This window comes from Salminus brasiliensis, chromosome 21 (genome assembly GCF_030463535.1).
Source record: "Salminus brasiliensis chromosome 21, fSalBra1.hap2, whole genome shotgun sequence".
Taxonomy (NCBI): domain Eukaryota; kingdom Metazoa; phylum Chordata; class Actinopteri; order Characiformes; family Bryconidae; genus Salminus; species Salminus brasiliensis.
This window is the reverse complement of record NC_132898.1, coordinates 32917032-32937668: the sequence shown is the minus strand read 5'-3', so window position 1 is coordinate 32937668 and position 20637 is coordinate 32917032. Positions and strand designations below refer to the sequence as shown.

The following is a 20637-nucleotide window of genomic DNA, read 5'->3' as shown; positions in this document are numbered from 1 at the left end:
CCTAATTTCACTAATAGTACTTAAATTGTTAAGATGATCCGCAGCATAAGCCGAGTGTGTGTTTTCTGTCATTCAGGGACCGGGCTCCGTTTGTTTTCACGTCTGACATGGCGTACGTGATCAATGGCGGCGACAAGCCGTCTAGCCGCTTCCATGACTTTGTGGACTTGTGTTGTGAGGCATACAACCTCATCAGGAAACACGCACATCTGTTCCTCAACCTGCTCGGCCTGGTGAGAGATTTCAAATTTGACGAGCAGTCTTGCCTTGTTTTCAGACACTAGTGACACTTTCTTTTTCTTATGGTAGTCTTAAGGTGTCGGTTAACCGGTTTGTGTAGGAGTTAGAAGTTTGCAAGTTATTTGAGTGTCTCTAGATTCATGTGCATGATTTCATAATCTGAGGTTGGTAAATGTGTTTCTGTGCATGTTTGCATCTACAGATGCTGTCCTGTGGCATTCCTGAGCTATCTGATCTAGATGACTTGAAATATGTCTATGATGCCCTGCGACCACACGAGTCTGAGGCGGACGCCACCATGTACTTCACCAGGTTTGAGAAAACAGTGTTTTCAGTGGATTTCAGGAGCAGGGCTGGAACTAGTATAATAAATGTAATGTTTTGTCTAAAAGTTATCAGTCTATTTTCAGATGGGATTAAATTATTAGGGGTCGTAGGAGGTCTACCTTTATTACAGATATCACTCATCATTCATTGCCCTGTTCAGATTGGATTGGTTTATCAGGTTAATTAAGGTCTGGAACTAAAAATAATCCCTCCTGAGTGCTAAAACTCTCTTATCCAGATCTAGGCAATTTCCTATTGGCCAATTGTTTGCATCACATTGTCATATGATCGCATGCATGTCTTCAAATTTCGGTCTTTGAGGGTGTTGAACCCAGTGTCTCTAAGTGACTCTAGTGACTCTTCCCAGGTTGATAGAGTCCAGTCTAGGCAGCGTGGCCACTAAGCTCAACTTCTTCATCCATAACCTGGCCCAGATGAAGTTTGCCTCGTCTGAGGAGCGCCCTGTGCTGTCCTTCGCTCCACGAGTCTACACCCTGAAGAGCGACGGCCTCATCCGCAGCCTGTTCGTGTGCAATCACATCAAAACCTACAGTCCCAATAAAGGCTATGTAAGTCTTCAACAAGCACAGAGTCATATCATTGTGATCAATAATAAAATAATCTCAGTAAAACCTTGATGGAAAAAAATGTTCTTGATTTCCCTTTTCTAGACGTATGTGGTGAAAGTGGAGCGTGAGGGCCAGCAGGGGGCGACATTGGTTCAGAGGAGTTTTGAGGAGTTCCATGAACTGCATGGCAAACTGCGCCTCATCTTCCCTTCTTCCAAACTACCCAGGTACAGTGACTGTTTACATTTTTTCATTTATTCATATTTACTGCTAATTTAGGTAATATATTGTTGCTGTCACAAAAACATGTATCTCCAAAATAGCAGCTTTACAGGAGAAGGAAAAACGTCTTATCTTTCAATGAAATTCTATGTGAAATGTTTTATTCCAAGTAATTTTGGAGCATTTTGGAGCATTTCTATTGGTCCATTACTCTGTAAAAAAAAAACAACAAATGCCAGAAAATACATGGACAAAAGTATTGGGACACTCGCCTGGCATTATTAGGCAGCATGGAGCCAATAGGGTCATGATGTTGATCTGCTCCAGAGAGTCCTATTCTATTGACAGTACTTCTTCTCTACCTGGGACTAGACAAGCTGTGTGCATGTGTGCATTTGCACATCTGTGTCAACTATGGGTGCAACGTAAAGGAGGTGTCCACAAACATTTGGACATGTAGTGTATCTGATCAGCATTTATATGAGCCTCACTACAGCCAGCATGTTTCTGGCTTTCATTGTGTAGTCCGTATTTACAGATAGGCTATATAAACACGACATGTGGTGGAAAAGTTCTGCTTTTTTCAGCTTACTGACCTCAGTGGAAACTCTCCTATCTGGACCCATGTTCTCTTATCAGTGTATCTGTTTAATTAGGACAGGGTGGAACTAGATAACCCAAATAATGCAGGGTGGGGGTAGCCAATTATTTCAGTGCAGCTCCTGGCACTACCAGTATCTCCTTACTTTGCTGTGGGATGCAAGTTCATGCTGTACCAACGTTCTGCCATGTCTGCAGCTTCCCCAGCCGTTTCATGATTGGCCGGTCCCGTGGGGAGGCCATGGCGGACCGCAGGAAAGATGAGCTAAACGGATACGTGTGGCATTTGATCCATGCGGCGCCAGAGGTGGCTCAGGTAACGTTCCCGTCTCGTTTCACATGCGCTCTGCACAGTTCTTGGAGCTGTGGGTGCTGATGTTGACAGTGAAAACACTGATGAATGATAGCAGCTCTGTTTTGGTCTGTGTGAGTCACGCTAACTCTTCTGAATTTCATTTCTGGCCCCCCTTTGTTCTTCCTCTAACCTGGTTAAGCAGAAGTAAACACATCTAAATTAAGCAGCTATAAATTAAGGGCACTTCCTTGTCATACTGCTACATGCAAGGCCTTTGCGAGCCCTTCTGTAAATGTTTGCCTCTGCAATTGGTTTCATTTTGAAGGCTGCACTTCCTGGAACTCAGCCACAGGCTTCTGAGAACAGGCCATGTGTTGTGGGTAGACAGGGTTTCCAATCCTTCCCACAGGGCTGTATCAGTACTGAGATGCCACTGCAGCTGAGATCAGCCAATCGGCGTAGTTCCACTTCCGCTATCTTCTCTGCCTCTCAAAAGAATGCGCCGGTCCTGTTTGTGTGGTGTCGTCTAGATTCCTTGCGTGTGAGCTAAGAGATTGGTTATTTGTTTGGGTGGTTCTGTTGATCTGTGGTATGTGACCGTCTGCTTTTGGTTTTCCTTTCTGCAGTGTGACCTGGTCTACACCTTCTTCCATCCGTTACCAAGAGATGAACGGCCAGTGGGAACAGCTGTAAATACACTTAACAACAAGCCAGCAGGTGCATTACTGTTCCTCCAGCTTCCTCAGATTCCACACTGCTGGTCACACTCATTACCCCGTTGTCTTAATCGCACAGCCTTTGTATGTCGCCTGTACGGCCAATAACACATGGCATGGAATGTACACAGCACTTTTGAAAGGGCGCATGGAAACCCCAACACACACTCACACACACACCTCATCCTTATAGCTTGCACGTGGTGGTGAATCATCCTGCTTGTGCGTGTCTTCTATATCAAGGTTCATCCACCTCCCCACCACCACCACCACACTGAGATCATGTGACTTGGTCCAGTAATGGATCAGGGAGTGCACTTGTGGCTGCAGTGACAAACAACAACAGCCAATGACTAAGCCAGTCTTATCAGTAACTGCTAGTGCAACGTGGCTGAAACTACCTGACATATGGCCGCTCACCTCAGCTGAACACGAGGGATGTAATCACACAAGCATGTGCGTGTGTGTGCGTTTCTGCGCTTCTTCACACACCAGTAGTTCAATAAACCTAGTTAATTATTAAGGGGACATCCAGCAGGTCGAAGGTGAACTCCACTCGGGCCAGGTTGAGGCAAATCCTGACTCAGATTTGGTGTAAAGGGCATCTGCATTTTGGTGGTTTCATGTCTGATTAGTCTGATTATTGGAAATCCAGTCATCCTTCTTCGAACCTGCCTGATCTGTGCTCTTTAAATGAAAAAGGTATTAAAAAGGGGTGCTACAAAGGGTTTCAGCAGAGAGAACCAATGTTGATGTTGATGTAATGTAAAGGTTCTTCCCACTAAAAGCACACAGGTAAATGCGCCCGGTCTAAGATCTAGGACTAATTGCTTTCTCTCTTTTCTGCTTTTGCAGAAGTATCTTGGGCCCCAATACCTGGTAAAGTGGCCGGTGAAGTGAAGCTCTCCATTTCCTACAAGAGTGACAAGCTCTTCATTATGGTCATGCACATACGAGGCCTGGTAAGTCTGCACAGTAGCCTTTTAATTGCGTTCCACTCCACACTAATGACCGTACGCAAGCATTAGGGGTGGTCAGTATGTCCTTAAGTGTGGCTTCCATGTTGTTTTTCTCTACAGCAACCCTTGCAGGACGGGACGGATCCAGATCCATATGTCAAACTGTACTTGCTCCCTGACCCCCAGAAAACCAGCAAGAGGAAGACCAAGGCAGCTCGCCGCACATGCAACCCCACTTACAATGAAATGGTAATGGCATGGTGCTACTTCTGCCTTAACTGTGGTGAGAAGTGTGAAGAACTGATGATCGAATGATCTCCGTATTCACTGGCAGTCAGTATTCACGTTTGGGAACCTGGATGGAACTCTTATCATGGTCTCAGACCTTAATTAGCTGGTTAGGGTGATGGGTCGTCGGCCATCGTTAGGAAAGAGCAGGTGATGCAAATTTCAAAGCTTTATAAAACCTTGACGATTTAAACCTCATCCCAACAATCAGCAATCATGAACCCCTCAGAGCAGCTGCCCATCTTAATAATCGATGCCCACAGCGCAGGGGATGACTAGAAGAAGATAGCAGAGAACCAAATGTTTGTGGACACCCCCTCTAATGAATGCATTCAGCAATGTTATCACTGATCTGCAAATGCACATACAGCTTCTCTAGTCACTGTAGAGAAGAAGTACTGCCAATAGAATAGGACTCTCTGGAGCAGATCAACATCGTGACCCTATTGGCTCCATGCTGCCTAATGCCAGGCGTGGGCTAGAGGGGTATAAAGCCCCCCAGCATTGAGGAGCTGTGGAGCAGTGGAGGAACTGTGTTCTCTGAAATAATGGTGAAGGAGCTCCATCCAATACTTTTGGGATGAGTTGGGGATGATGAGGTGGGGTGGTGATCATCATCCAACCTCATGAATGCTCTTGTCACTGAATACAATCAAATCCTCACAGCAATGCTTGACCCAAAATATAGTAGAAAGCCTTCTTCCTGTACAGTAGGGACAGTTACTCAAAAAAGCTCTTGCTCAGCTCTTGATTTCAGAAGAAACCGTAAACAAGCAAGTGTCCCAATACTTTTGTACATATAGTGAATGTAGTGTTGATTGAATGCGAGCACCACCACAGGGAACACTTCACTGGAAGAGGGAAGAACATATAAGTTGAATACCAGCAAATATAAACCTACAAAACACTGGAGTCTCTTTGTTTTTGTTATAGATTTGAAGATCTCAGTAATCATTCAAAATGTATAACTATGGCAGCACTATCAATGTTCACCTGATGTTCTACTGCTGCTCAATAACTTCTTTATGACCTTCAGTGGAGGACTGCTACTTGTTTCTCACGCTTGCATCATTTCGGTCTGTCTGCAGCTGGTGTATGACGGGATTCCACGCGGGGATCTGAACCAGAGGTCGATCCACCTTCGAGTGCTGGGCGAAGGAGCGTTCTGGGAGAACACTCTGCTGGGCGAGGCCTTCATCCTCTTGAAGAACCTCACGCCTGGCCAGCACTGGGTCGACTGGCACCAGCTGAGCCTGGGTGGCTCCGAGGCCAGCCGCTAGCAAAGGGTCAAAGACAGACAGATGGACAGTGGTTCATACAGCACAGACTGATCAGCAGACATAACTTGGGGTGTCCTGTAAGGGGAGATGACTGGTATGATTGAGCCTGTTGAGGAGTGTGCAGGGGTGTGTAGGTGCCTGTCTTTGCATTTGGGTCGGTGAGTTGGAGATGCCCAGCTGCTCAGTGGGAGGTATTTTTTTCCCCACAGTGGGGGTGTGTGTTGCGGATTCTCCTGCCCTGGAGATGTGTAGACTCTGTGATGGAGGGCCATCACTAGATGCTGTAGTTGTAGTGGGGTTGCTGCGCACATCGTCGGACCATGAGGATGAGGCGTGGCGATGGACGGATGGACGGACGGATGGATGGACGGACGGGTGCGTGAGAGAAAAGGAAAAACGTATATATTTATTGACTCTCAAAGGATTCCAAAGTGAAACATGTCCAGAAGCTTCAGGAATTTTGGTCCGTTTGCCCTGGTGTACAACCCTGCGATTTCTTGATGAGAGAGAAGACGTGAAATTTTAAGTTATTTCTTTTTAAGATGTTCTTTTATTGTGGCTCGATTTTGAGCTAGGTTGTGTTGTGACATTTGTTATGTCTCCGATTATATAGATTATACTTAGTAAAAGGGATTATTATGGAAGGATTATTGTGTTTAAAAAAAAAAAAAAAAACAGAAAAAAAGAGAGGGAGAGTGGCTTCACAATACTGGCGGCAAGAATCTGATCTGATCTGATCATGAGAAATGAAAACACTTGAGATTCCGGCATGGCAAACTTGTATGTTCCTTACGCAAGGCCTGATTCAGTCCAACCGCTTTAGAGAAAATGACAAAACCGAGCATATAGCAGTAGGTGTGCTTCTTTTTCTGAACTGTTCTTCTGGTTCCTTCGTTGAGCTTTTATTGACGTGCAGCTTTCAACACTTCTGAAGTGCAGTTTTCTGGGCACTGGCCTTATTTTGTAAACCTGCGTTTATGTTGGGGCGGACGTTGATTTAGAGCTCAGATTCAACAAATTTTGTTCAGGATGGTCCAGGACACTCCATTCTGCATTCGGACACAGTTCATTCACATGAAAGATTGAAGATTTTAGTATAATGATTAATGAATAACATGGTTATTAAGTTTCTAATTATTTAAAAGAATTTAAAAGAATGTTTGGACTAAGTGGACAGATGTTCACGTCTCAGTTTCACATAATCACTGTGTAAACCATGATTTCATTATTTCAGTTGTTTATCAGTGCACTTGAATCTCTGCTAGCGGTCAAATAATGTACTTTCTAATTTACGATTTGCCTCAAACCCAGTAAATGAACAGCATTAATTATTACTTTTCAAATCACTGTATTTTTACAACGCTATACAGGTTTTTCTGCCATGTTCGTCCACATGCATCAACAAATCAAGCTTTACTTTGCATTAGACAGGCCTACTTATGCCCTATGAAATCTAGCACTTGCCAGAACACCATGGTATGCTCAAGCGCTGTGTGTAATGTACTGCCCGGCCCTAATGTATTTATAGGTGCTCTGAAAACTTGCCTTGAAATAGAACTTAAAGGATCTTCCTCACCTGACTATGGAAGGGCGCTAAGCCAGAAGTCTGAGTTTCTGGTTCAGAAGCACGATTTCAGCCTATCAGTCAAAGCACCATTAAACATTTATAGCAACTGTGGTTCCTGTGCATGCTGTGAAATTTGCCACTGGATAAATATTGCACTTTTGGCCTGGTTTGCTGTCGTGGACTGTACACTTTCTGTTGTTTTAGGCTCTGTTATTTACCCTGGATTAAATGTCTCTTTTTTATCTTTTCTGAAACAAAGAGGAAAAAATCAGCTTTACAACTTGAGCGTTACTATTCATTCATTTAAGGAGACAGGAGAGCGTACTCTACACACTGTTCTTTATACTCTGTCCCTTTTAAAACCCAGGTTCCTTTCCAGAAGTGGGTGCATGCAAATTGAAAAGGTTGAATATTTGACTATAGCTTCTCCACTCCTCTCGCAAACGCTCACGCCCAAACTTCAGGCTCAGGTTTGATAGAACAAGTTGTTTAAATAGGAAAAGCGTTCAGCTCACCAGTGAGCTTTAATGTACACTTCTAATAATAAGGGTGCTACCAAGGGTTCTTTGAGCGGTTCCATGGAATAACCACTTTTTCAGCATCACTCAAAGAACCATTTGTAGAGCCCCCAATTTTTAAGTTTCTACAGGTTTGATAAGGGGAATTCCACCATATTTCTGTACAACTCGCAACGCAAGGTCCATTAGAGTGGTGTGCCGGTGAAATGGCTCATTATAAGGAAGCTTAGATGTTTTGGTGGTGGTGACTGGAATCTGGGGTTATTGCAAAATTTTTAAAAGCATAAAAACTGGTTGTATTTTGGCTCTGATTTGTCTTCTAACGCTTTGCATGTTTTCTAAAGCTAGAACCTTCTTGTAAGCACTCGTTAAACTTTGTCTTGGACACCGTATTCACACTACTCCAAATAATAGCTTTTTGTGGTGATGTTTTTTTGTTTTTTTTTGGAGGTATTATGTTCCAGATATCTGGATCCATTCACCACCACCGAGAAACATTCCAAATCAGCCTCTGAATGACGGTTTACATCTATATTCCCCTTTAACTAGAAAATGCTATGGATGGTCTACAATTCCCATTTGCACAATATTGCTGGAGGACGTGAACCCCACGCTTGCCGATTTGCCATAACTAACATTGCCTAATTGACCTGCTTGCCATGGTGCTCTAACACAGTGTTCCTCAACCCTGGTCCTGGAGGAACCCTGCCCTGCCCTGCACGTTTTATTGGACTCCCTGATGTAACACACCCCCACAACACTAAAGGGCTGGTTAATGAGCCGAGTAGTTGAATCATGGTGGGTCGGGAGCTGGGAAAGCATGAACGTGTGCAGGGCAGGTTCCTGTCTCCAGGACCGGGGTGGAGAAACATTGCTCTGACATGTGGATGGCCTTAAAAGAATCGCACTGTGGTTCATCTGAAACCGATCTTAACCAACCAGTTCTACAGCTGACAGGCATTGTGCCAAATGCCTCGGCCGTGCCGTTGCCAGAGGTCGTACTGCTCTGTCACGATGCATCTTATGCTTTCATTTTGAGTCTGTTTTGTTTTGGGTTTTTTTTTTTGGAAGTAGCTGATTGTATTGAGTGTGTGTGTGTGTGTGTATGTTTGTGTTGGTTGTGCAAGGCTTTTTTTAACATGCTGAAAGATTAATTAGATAAATTGCTCTTTTTGTGTATCAAGGCCTTTAAGGGAAGCAATGATTTGAGGGCTCAGACTTGCTGTGATTATGCACAACGTTTGTAAGGGAATTGACCTCCTGTGATGAGCTCTGTGGACGCTTCATCAAAGAGATAATAGGAAAGAATGTAAGTTCAAAATGAACAGGAGTAGTGTGATGTACATATTGAGAAGATAATTTTTCTGTGATTTATAGTTTATTTCCCACTGTTTTTGGATTGTTTTGTTTTTCTGACATTTGTATTCTTTTCCTGACCATGTTTTTAAATATTATTTGCACTAAAATAATAAAATGAACTTGAATTGAAACATAAAGTGGATCATATGCATATGCTGTCCGACAGGCTGCTGGGGATGCAGATGTTGTAAGCATGGGCTAATGTGTGCTAATGTCTCTTGCTCGCTGTTGCACCACATTGCCTGCTCATCATCCTCTTAGAGGACAGTGTTTTAAAGTCCTAATCACTGCCAACTGCCTCCGATCCAGACCCAGTCACGCTAATTCAGTGCGCTCGTGTGTACTGCCTACTGCTTCACGTCTTCATCTGTTAATCTCTGACGGGCTCAGTTCAGTAAAATGAGCCAGAGTGATAAACCCTAAATCCCTTTGTCTGCGGACCACAGGGCCCCACCCAGGGTTTCTGTTACCGTCCCACTGAGGTAAGGATGACATCAGGCCTGTGTATCTGTTCTATGGTCTGGCTCTGTGTGTAAGCAGTGGAGCAGTGTCTGTGTCCTGATTATAGTCATTATCATTAATACTGCCTGGGGGGGTGGGGGGGTGGGGGGGGGTTCGGTAATGATGACTGACAAGACTGTTAATTATCCAAACCTAAGGCCCCTGCCCTCCTGATTCAGTGTTCAGGATGAACTGTGTGTGTGTGTGTGTGTGTGTGTGTGTGTGTGTGTGTGTGTGTGTGTGTGTGTTGCTCACAGACTCTGAACATTACATATGACTACTGGAGGAAACGGCAGTGTTAAATCTTTTAAAGTATAATAAGATGGATCTGAAAGAAGTGCTGATTGTTATTTTTGTTGTATATTTGTTATTTATTTATTTATTTTAAATATATATTATATTATTATTATTATACAATGAAGGTGTTTAGGAATAGCCTCATTCTCCATTTGGGAAACCAACCCCATTAGCCTATAGACAAGATTCTGCTCTGCTCGGAGTGTATATATACATCAGCTTCATATTAATTATATATTATTTTGTATTAATTGTATATAGTTTCAATGTTGTAAACTACTTGTTAATAATAAATTAATTAATTGTAAACTAATTATCATTTTTAACATATTAACATAATATAATAGTTTGTACTAATAATAGTTGGACAAAATAAAACCTTTATTGATTGGTATGTCTGTTATAAACAGTGGTGGGACTAATCTCTAGAGTAAGATTTCCCCTTCACCTAATGTAGGTGGGAGAGACCTTTGAACTACAATATCAAATAAATAAATAAATAACTACACTGAAAACAATGATTGTTTAAAAGCACGCTTTTTTTAACTGGAATTGTTTTTCCTGATAATGTTAAAGGAAGTCAGGCAGCTGATGTTGTGAGGAAGCCATAAAAAAACCTTACTTCTTTAACACTTAATGGCTGTATGGCCTATTTAAGTAGTGCATGATGGGTATTGTAGTGTGAGAACAGTGCTGAACAGAAATTTGTGAATTACATCAAACAGATTAGGCAGAGGGATGTTATGCTGCTGTACAGAATATTACATAAAACTACATGTTAGCTAGAATCCCCTTTTAACAATGATGTTCATCCTATTTTATGATTATATTATGATTTTAACTCATCATCCTTAAGCATATGTAAAATTACAGTAAGGTCATGTCATCCTGGCAATAAGACTGCTCAAAATGCAAAATGTTTTTCTAGATCTGTAGATCTGATTTCTTTCTCATTTCTATAGCTGACATCTGAAATTAGAATGAATACAATGAAATATTGCATTGGAGGATCTTTTATTTTAGAATTTTACTACTAAAATCTGAGTTTAATTGTATTTATTTTACAAGATTTTACAAGAAACCCCTGTTGCTTATTTATTTCTAGCTGTAGCTATATTCCAGCTGCACATGTCATATGTAACGTATAGGTCTCTGTAAATAGCACAGACGCCACACATGCATTGTTATATAACAGGTCTTGCCACGTGAGACTGCACTTTTCCGACGGTCCCTAGCGTCTCTGCTTTGTCGGAGACTTTGGCGACGCTCCCTTAATCTTTCTGATGAAATCTCCCTGCTTTCTCCGCTGGTTCGGCTCGGCTAGCCTTGAGGAAGGGGCGAGAAGAGGGACGGACGAGTCTAACGGCGAACTACACCGGTTCCGCGCTTTCCGAAGAGTACTTTCGCTCAATCACCGTCTCGTTACGGTATCGGTGCTTTGCTAAGCTTCACATTTGAAGCGTTTCGTGTTTTAAACGCCGTCAGACAGAAGATTCAACTCCGGGGTTTCCGTTAGCCACCGCGCTAACCCAGCAGCGCCCGGCGTAGCTAGCCAGGATACATCGCCGCCTCAGCCGTGAATTGAGACGCCAGAATGGCCCATTTGTCGAGGTCCGATCTGGAATACACTAGTTGTTTAACCTCGACCTTCTCCTGTTCTCTTTCTCACATCTCCAGCCAGCACACCGCCCGACAGCAGCCCCGTCTCTCCGCCTTTCCGAACACTGCGAGCTCCGGGGCCAATATGGGGGGTGACGACTGCTCTCACTGCCGGGCTACGAGGAGAGCGAACCGGCAAGATGCCCCCGCCGTTTAATCGCTGTGGACAATCTGGAGATGAGCTAGCTAATAGCTACATTACGATGCATTGCAGTGTTTGTGGACAGTATTCAGAGCTGCAGCTTGAACGTTTAGCTAACATTTAGCCGCACGTTCCCGTTAAACTGCGGGTAAATTAGCGCTAGCTTCAGTTAGCTATAGCCAGCTAGATTAGCTAATTTGTGATAGCCGCCGCCGCCAGCGCCGCGTTTACCACAGGTATTTTTTTTTTAATTTAAAGTACATAAATACATTATGAAAATACTTTAAAGTTTTAGCTATTAATGTTGTGGCTGAGCCTTTATTTAGCTAGCTTGCGATCAATAGAACTTCGCTAGCGATAGCATAGCTAGCATAGCTAATAGCTATAGCTAAGTTTATTAAGCCAGACGGTTGCCCTGTATTGTCTAACTCCACTTAATATTTAGTCTTTAGCTACTTTTATAGCTAAAAATGTTTAAAAGCGTGAGTTCAGAGGAACACTTCTCTAAAGGGGGTCCCCAGCCGCCCACCGCTAGCCTGGAAAGGGCGAGCGTGGCCAGACCGGAGAGCTCCTGGGTTAGCATGCTGTCCACGGTGTCGAGGCCTGCGTGGTCGCTCCTGCAGAGGTATTTTCCTGGAAGAGGGCAGAGCCCGAGTCTAGATCTATGGGGGGGCGAAGCTGAGAGGTCCAAAATGGACATGGGGAGTTCGCTTCGGCATAGCCTCATGCCGGAACCTCCGCGGACGGCTCCTCTGAACGTAGCCTACGTGCACTGTCAGCACGACGACGCAGCCTTCGTGACCTCCGGAGACCGGGAGGCTCTGAGGTGGCTGACCGCAGACTCTCTGGCCGAACTCGGGATTGAAAACGCCGCACGGTTTGAGGCTCAGCACCGGGCCCCGGCCGGATACTTCACCGCGGCGAGAAACTTCCTCAGCCACGTTTTGCTGAACGCGGCCACCGCGCAGAAAGAAGACCGGAGCGCCGAGCGCCAGACGGACGTGTGGTACGCAGAGCCGGCTGCTATAAGCTACAGCAGTGCTTCGTGGTGGGACGGGCTGTGGGGAGCGAGTGACGGCTCCCAAACCGAGGTGCCAAATTCATCACGGACTAGAACGTCAACTGACACAAAGTGGTCGCATTGTGCAGGGCGTCACAGTAGGGGTCATTGTCAGGCATCCGAGTGTGCTTCGGCGGTGGCCGGTGACACTGTGGACTCAATGCCCAGAGAAAACGCTGGACCATCGCATTTAAAAGAGCCAGCGGACAATGAAGGCCTTCACATGCCCCGACCCGAATCCCTCCCGAGCTCAGAGCAGCTCCCATCACTTCACCAGCAGCGTGTCCTAGGACATCTGGTCGGTACCAGAGCTGTCGCCGCCTGCAGCGAGGTGGCGGTTCTGACCCCAGACCAAGACAATGGGTACTCCAGTCTGGAGGAGGAAAACGCAAACACTAAGCAGCTTATCATGAAACTTGCAGGTGAGAAGCAGGAGTCGGCGAGGCCTGCAGCTTCCCAGGGGGGCGACACTGGAAGCGAGGGTGAGGGAGGCGAAGCCGTTGAGAATCCTCAGTCTGAGGAGGTCGCGGGCGAAGAAGAGGTGAAGGGAGCGCAAGAGGAGGCCTCTGAGCCTACGCCTGTGAATGAGGCCTCACCACACCTGTCCACTCCTCACTGCCAGAACAAGGCGATTGCCTTCATCATGGGCAGCCCTTGCAGCGACGATTCAGCCTCGGACAGCGGCAGCGACTGGGACAGCAATGATGACGATGGGTTTGACAGTGAAGGCTCGTCCCACTTCTCTGATTCCGAGGACCTAGAGGACAGCGAAGATGGGGATGAGGACGAGGAGGATTCCGAAGCGGACGAGTTTGACTCGGAAAGCGAGAGGCTGTGGAATTCGCTGTGCCAAAACAGGGACCCCTACAACCCCCGCAACTTCACTGCACCCATACGGACAGCTCCCAGGGCTAATTCTGGTGCTGTGGATTCGCCTCTCTCGGGATCTCCTACTGAATCTGAGGACTCCACGTTTTCTTCCCCTTCACCCCTGGTACCCCAGGAGGAGGTTTCATCCAGTGATGAAACATGTTCGATGGACGAGGCAGAGAACGTCAGACTGTGGAACTCTTTTAGCTGCTCAGCAGACCCCTACAATCCCCTAAACTTTCAGGCCCAAACTAGGACTCGAGAGACAGCCAGGGGCCGCTGTAAGAAGGGGGCACCTCTTGGGCCTCCCGTCTATAAGAAAGAGGAGGCAGAGGACAGGTTGGACAGTGGGTTCTCGGAGACGGCTTCTTTACAAGGGGTGGGAAGTTCCAGATGTGTCAGACTGAAAAAGGTTAGTGTGCTTACTGTGTAGTCTGAAATTTAGGGAGGGGGTTCATATGCAGCTCATTTTATTTAATCATGGTAATGTATTTAGCTTGCTTATTACATTAAGTGGGGAGGTTTGAACACCTGCTGCATCTGGAATGATACCATTAACCACAGAGGGGTGTGGCAAGTAGCCGGAGTCTCGCCTGTTGAATCAGACAGGCTTAAATGTCAAACACATAAACTCCAATATAAGGAAATGAAAGTGACCTTGTCTTTAACTCAGCGAAACCTTAAAGCTGGTGAAGGATTTTATGACAAATTCTCACATGACTAGATCACACGATGGGCTTCCCAATCCCTGAGTTTACTCTGCTTCAGCACACTTGATTAGGTACGCTAACTGTCCAAATGATTGTGGGTGGAATCTCCTTCTAATTCAGCTGACGCAGACATGCAACAGCACACACAGCTTGTCTAGTCTCTGTAGAGACGTACTGCCAATAGAATAGGAGAACGACCCTATTGGCTCCATGCTGCCTAATAATGCCAGGCGTGGGCTAGAGGGGTATAAAGCCCTCCAGCATTGAGGAGCTGTGGAGCAGTGGAAGAACTGTGCTCTCTGGAATGATGCTGGAGGAGCTCCATCCAGTACTTTTGGGATGAGGTGGGGACAGAAAATGTACTTTTGTAATATTTACATTCTACTGAAGCTAAATTACAAAATATGCAAGATCCCACAAGTTTTATGCCCCTCTAGCCCATTCCTGGTATTAGGCAGCATGGTTCTTATAGGTTCGTCTTGGTTGATCTGCTTCAGAGAGTCCTATTCTATTGGCAGTACTTCTCTAAAGGGACTAGACAAACTGTGTGTGCATTTGCACATCTGTGTCAGCAATGGGTGCAACTTTAAGTAGCTGAATACATTCATTGGAAGGGGTGTCCACAAACATTTGGACAATAGTGTATCTCCGGCTGCAGTAATTAGTAAGTAGCTAGGTATTATAGATATGCATCATGTTGTCCAGCATGAAGAGTCATGCTGAGGAACTTTACCAGGACTAATATCAGCCTTTGTGTCGGAGTGTCTGCTATAGGCTGAGCTGTGAAAATGATGTAAAGCCATGCAAGCAGACCATTTTTCTTTTTTGCCCTGTGATCATCTGATGCAACGCTTCCATTTCACACTCTCCAGGGAGGCATGAGTGAGCGCTCTGCCAGTAGCTCATTATCACGCAATGCCGTGGCCCATTTTTCCATTTGACTCCACACAAGTCATAGCCATTAGCCCAAGCATGTGCTTTTCCAGACACTAAGCAATGGAATGACCAATGCATCAGCCCCTCTGGCTGGGACGTCTTGCCTGCCTACACCTTTGTTTGCTTTATGCCTCGGTCATTTTACGCAGAACTGAAACGTTACTTAGCAACAGTGAAGAGTGGGGGTGGCTAATCCTTGTAGAATGTTTCTCAGAGTTTTTCTGCCCATTTTTAAGACCCATTTGGTTGTGTCCAACGGAATGTCAGCATTGGTCCAAATGTTTGCTCAATTGGCGGATTATTTGAATGGGCAAACAATGTCCGATTAACTGCCCAAGCAAGCTCCAGGTCAACTGCCGTAACAACTGTGTGGATATTGGTCACTCTTCTCGTAGTCTGAGCAGTTTTGCCAGCTGATTTCTCGAGTTGTTTTTTTTTTTTTTTCTTCTGAAGACTGGATATCGTAGAATGCATTGGTTGTTGAAAATTACACACAGATACTGAAAATCTTGTTTGCTAGCTGGCAAAATTCATGTGTGACTCTCAGAATGACTGCGAGTTAAAATGTTCAGGACGCCTCTACATGTGTAGTCAAGTCATAGCTTACCTCCAATTTCTTTGCAAAATGGACAAACCCTATTGTCCACATCTACCCAACCACTTGTGGGTCTCCTTTTTTATTTTGTGGATTCAGTGAGACATGCAAGTCTCTCCAAAGAGCAGTATTTCCAAAATTGCTCAGTGCATGCCTGGCTTAAGGAGTCCTAAATGTCTTAAAATCTTCTGGCTTTCAACACAGGCATGCTTTCATTTTTATCAGTCGGTCTTCTGAGCGTGTAACCGTGTGGCCCTTGGACAAATCACTGTTAACTCTTGAACTGTGCTCATCTATCATAGTTCTCCTGCAGCAGCTTATTTGATGAATGCCTCATTTCTCCCACGTTTTCAGTTAGTATGGAAGATGAATATTAATACTGAAGGGCAAACAGCATTTTATATAAACACTAGCTGACATTTTAATGTTGCATAGTAAACATTTTTCCCATTGCTGTCACTAAAGAGAAACGTTACAGAGCTAGGGCTTTAATCATTGCTACTCCATGTGTTTGTACAGGTGACATTTGTGGAGGAGGTGGAGGAGTTCTATGCCAGCAGTGACGAGGACCGCCACGGCCCATGGGAAGAATTCGCCCGAGACCGTTGCCGCTTCCAGCGCCGTGTCCAGGAGGTGGAAGAGACCATCAGCTATTGCCTGGCCCCCACTTTCCGCCTTGTTGTCTTTCAAAGACTCTACAATAGTAGTTGATAATCTTGTTTGCTGTTTTGTGGTTTGTTTTTTCTTTTTTTCTGAATGCAAAGACTGGTAAGAAATAATATATATCGATAATAATTCAGGGCATAAAAGGGGGCTGGGGGGAAAAAAAAAAATTCTAAGGGCTCTTGTGTTACACCCTAACACCATCTGTGCTAGTGATTGTCACCTTCATTTGAGTCAAATGCCAAAGGCCCCTAGTTCTATGCTGGGCTGTGGTACAGTATGCAGTTGCAAAAAGACACCTGAACACCACAAAAACCTAAAGTAAACAGACAAAATGTCAAAACTTACTGATGCACTAATGGCAGTCCTGAAAGCTCTCAAAACGGGCCACTAAACTATTTGTGATCCTTTACATTAAGTCTCTAAACTGTATTAGTGTTTGAGTATTGAAATCTGCCATTTGTAGTGTTAGCATTCCCTGTTGCCTTCATATAGTACCAGGTCTTTTCATGGGCTACGTTTAGATAGGTGGTCGTTTCTCCTCCTTTTAAAAGGTTGTGTTTTAAATTTATTTTTTTTATATGAATATAGCTTAGGCTTGTATCTTATAATGAGTAGCCATTAATGCAGCTGATTATGATTTATAAATGCAGCAATTGTAGAATGGTGGAAAAGCTGGCTCAACAAAAGTCAAACATTTTATTTTCCCGGATTTGAGAAACTCTGTTTAATTGTGATGAAAGCAGTACTTTGGTACACTGCTCTTAAACAGAGATCCTTCAAATAATTATTCCGCCATGTATTCTAGCATATTATCATAAAATTAACAAATTAATCAAATGAGTACATATCTGAGAGTAATGATTTTCCCTCGTTATGCTCAATGCTGATGTAGTAGTGTGGTTGAGTCAAGCATTATTTGCACTCCCCTCATCTCTAAACAAAACATTCAAAAAGTATTCAAATGCTGGCCTTGAATTTCAATGCGAAGATCACCTCCAACCAGCTGTACATGACCATTCTCACAAGTGTTCCCTGACCAGTAGGTTGGTTTTCGGCAGTTCAGTCTGAGCAGTTAAACGATAAATCTGAGTTGAGTGTCGCAGCCTATCTAATTGTACCTGTAAAACCATTACCTTCTAAGCCAAAGATGACGCCTCTGCTCTGAGCTGGATCACGTAGTTAACTTTAGTGTTCTGCCAGTCAGAGCAGAGGGGTAACTGCTCCTTTTGAGTGATCGCAGTCATTTAGATGAACACATGCGCACGGTATTAATAGCCTGGGTTCAGCTATGCTGAAATCAGTATCCAAGGCCGGTGGGAGTGTTTACGTCTTAGTGCTACACATTTGCATGGTCCTGTCTATTTAAAGCCCTAATTCATTATCTTCTATTTATCTGGCAAGACCGCTTGACTTTCTAGTGCTTAAAGAAAAAAAAAATAAATCACTGTGGTGTATCTCCGTCTTAAACAAGGGGTTGTTGTCGTTAAACTGTGGCAGCTGTGACCAAGTGGGTGAAATCATTTGTTTGACTATAAGGAGAAATGCAGGGACTAAATGCATGTTTTTTTTTTGTTTTTTTTGGAAGATGATTAAATATATATATATATATACACATATATGCTTGATGTCAAAGCATAGGGTTAATTTGTTAAACAGTAAAATTAACATGAAAGTGTTTTATTTTTGTAAAATAGGAGTTTAGTTATTCTGCATCTGCTCTGGGTTTTGTGACACGAGTCAATCAGTTTAACAAATAAACTAATGTTTAAGTAGTGCTGGGTATGACCTGTTCTTTTGTTTCTTTAACTGTATGGTAGTGGGCTTGGGTAATGTAATGGAAATGGTAACTACTAGAGGTGGCTGTTTACATGGATCAGCCATAACATTAGTACCACCAGTCTAGTATTGAATAGGTCATCTGTTGTGATGCCACTGAAGTCATGGTCATGGACCCAGACTCCCAATGTTTTGTGTGGTTGTATTTGGCTCCAAAACATGAGAAACAGATTCTTTTAAGTTCTGTAAGTGGTGAAGTAGAACCTCCAGAAGCATCGATGAGCCTTGAGCATCCATGACCCTGTTGCTGGTTCATCGGTTGTCCCTCCTTGAAGCACTTTTGGTAGGTACTGACCACTGCATACTGGGAACACCCCACAAGACCTAGATGTTTTGGACGTGACCGTGTCAAGAGGAAGAAACCTTGAGAGGAGGAAGGACTCAAAAAGGGAAGCCATCCTCTGTTTGACATTGTATAAAATATATATGTGTTAAATATAAGATGAGGCAAATGTGACATAAAGCCATAACTGTGTGAAATGTGAAAACCCATTCAGGTCGACAGTCTAAGCACTGAGATGAGAATTAATCAATGTGAGGATCTGGAGCAGAACAGCATCGCAGCAGTGGAGAGCCAAGTCTGGCGGTACCGGAATAGAACAGTAGGATCAAGGCTCCTCAATACAGGTTCTGAAAACAAGAGAGTAAGGAAACACGAAGGGGTTAGGAAGATTACAGCAAAATATGGGGAGTTTATACAGCAGGCCAAGGCTGATCCAGAGAGTAGGCAAGCACCAGCACCCAACCACAAATAGACTGTCACCAACAGGGGGCAGAAGCATCAACAGTTTAGACATGCATGTGCCAATACCATGCATTTTTCTGATTGGCTGCCCTGTATTGTGCCTCATTTAAAAAGCTTGATGGAGATATGAATTATGTTGTAAATGTGTAATTTTTTGTGATGTCAGAAAGAGGCTGTTTCTGCAGCTTATATAAAGTTGCTAAATTCAGTACATAATTTTGTACAGCTTTTTTAGGCCCGAGGTGACATCCTACCTCCCATCTGATGAAACCTGATGCTGTTTTAAACTGGGAATAGTTGAATGCATTTGCAGAAGTGAAATGCGTGTTAACCATCTGCTGGGAACTACACTGTACAGCTCATTACACTCCCGTCACTGAGGGGAAGGTTGATTGCATATTCCTGCCATTTATTTTTATTCACTACCTGCACACACACCGAAGAAAATGAGCCAGAAAGACTCTGTTTACTGAACGGCTGCCTCAGAGTCGCGTCCTAAAGAGCCTCTAAATCCTTACACAGAATTTTTATTCATATGAATAAATATGAAACTCATAATAAAGGAAAAAAGGGTTTAAACCCTGTAGCTGCTTCTGTACACTGTGTAAATAATTCTGAATAAAAGGACCAATAGAAATGCTCTAATTTACATGGAATAAACTCATATTTTACTTCCATTCAAAGGGAATTTGTTTCTGCTGTAAAGTCCCCATTTTGGAGATGCATGTTTGTCATTGGCAGGGGAATATATATCATTTCATTTATTAATTAATTTCTTTTTTAAACTACTACCACGATGCACAGCTTCCACTGTAACAATGGACTAGTGGACTAATGGAAGGCTGGAAGGCTGGAAGGCTGTCATACTGCTCCTTATTTTCCTCATTGTTTAAACACGTGGTCACATGAACAGAGGAGTCCTAATTGTGTAAACAAATGTAGTAAAGAGTATTGACCACTAGAGGGCAGACGTGTCCATCATTGTGTTACCATGGGGCCTGACCCAGAAGCATCTCAGTGTTCAGGTCATCCTAACTGGTAGAGAGAGAGAGAGAGTATTCAGGGTGAGGCTCGCTCTACCATTGCATAATCATCTTTGAGCTTAAATACTTTAGGGAATGCCAGCCCGGATTGATTCTGCAGGCATGTAAGCTAAGTGCATTATTATAATATAGTAATATGTTTATTAATCTTATAATGTGCTTTTCTCTTCCATATGGATTAGAAGAGAATCCATAATGTTGAATAGGGTGTAAAGACCTGTCTGACGGACATCAAGACTATCATGATTAGTGTGTATCTTGTTGTTATTCGTGAAGATATAAGCTAGCCCTGTCTAAATACCAACAGCTGGCTGATGAATCTGAACCAACCCCTCAACAGAGCTTCTACAGAGGATTGGGCTCGTTTCTCCAGCCTGCTGTATGGGCTGAGTTGTATTAGAGTAGATTAGAACTGGTTATGGGGTTGAAATCTGATGATGGTCAGCTGCCACTGCTCTTTACTGTGTACTGTGACCAGTGCTGAGGCCATCAATTTGAGAGTAGGTCCAAGTCGTCAGGACAAAGGTAATAACGAATAATGGTCTGTTTCTCAGACGCGGATTAAGCCTAAGCTTAGACTAATTAGGATTTTAAAAAAGAATGAAACAGTACTGGTGCTGCACTGCTCCCCCCTAGC

General features: G+C 43.9%; 2 protein-coding genes across 2 annotated transcripts in view; both read left to right on the top strand.

Annotated features, from left to right (window-relative positions):
• Positions 1 to 9077, top strand: part of pik3c2b (phosphatidylinositol-4-phosphate 3-kinase, catalytic subunit type 2 beta) — a 58492-nt gene extending 49415 nt beyond the window's left edge. Inside the window, exons 25-33 of the mRNA XM_072665376.1 lie at positions 77 to 233; positions 443 to 552; positions 935 to 1136; positions 1239 to 1363; positions 2157 to 2274; positions 2880 to 2970; positions 3825 to 3931; positions 4049 to 4177; positions 5305 to 9077. Of these exons, the coding sequence (XP_072521477.1) occupies positions 77 to 233; positions 443 to 552; positions 935 to 1136; positions 1239 to 1363; positions 2157 to 2274; positions 2880 to 2970; positions 3825 to 3931; positions 4049 to 4177; positions 5305 to 5496 (1231 nt within the window). The 3' untranslated portion in view covers positions 5497 to 9077. The remainder of the gene's footprint in view (positions 1 to 76; positions 234 to 442; positions 553 to 934; positions 1137 to 1238; positions 1364 to 2156; positions 2275 to 2879; positions 2971 to 3824; positions 3932 to 4048; positions 4178 to 5304) is intronic.
• A 1981-nt stretch (positions 9078 to 11058) lies between these two features.
• On the top strand, positions 11059 to 18148 carry ppp1r15b (protein phosphatase 1, regulatory subunit 15B). Its single transcript, XM_072666339.1, has 2 exons — positions 11059 to 13881; positions 16230 to 18148. The coding sequence occupies exons 1-2, from the start codon at positions 12010 to 12012 to the stop codon at positions 16419 to 16421; spliced, it is 2064 nt and encodes a 687-aa protein (XP_072522440.1). The 5' UTR covers positions 11059 to 12009; the 3' UTR covers positions 16422 to 18148.
• The last annotated feature ends 2489 nt before the right edge of the window (positions 18149 to 20637 follow it).

Excerpts from the sequence above, each read along its gene's own strand:
- ppp1r15b (XM_072666339.1), top strand. The coding sequence starts at position 12,010 with ATGTTTAAAAGCGTGAGTTCAGAGGAACACTTCTCTAAAGGGGGTCCC. Across the intron at positions 13,882-16,229 it reads GATGTGTCAGACTGAAAAAG|GTGACATTTGTGGAGGAGGT; the intron begins GTTAGTGTGCTT and ends GTGTTTGTACAG.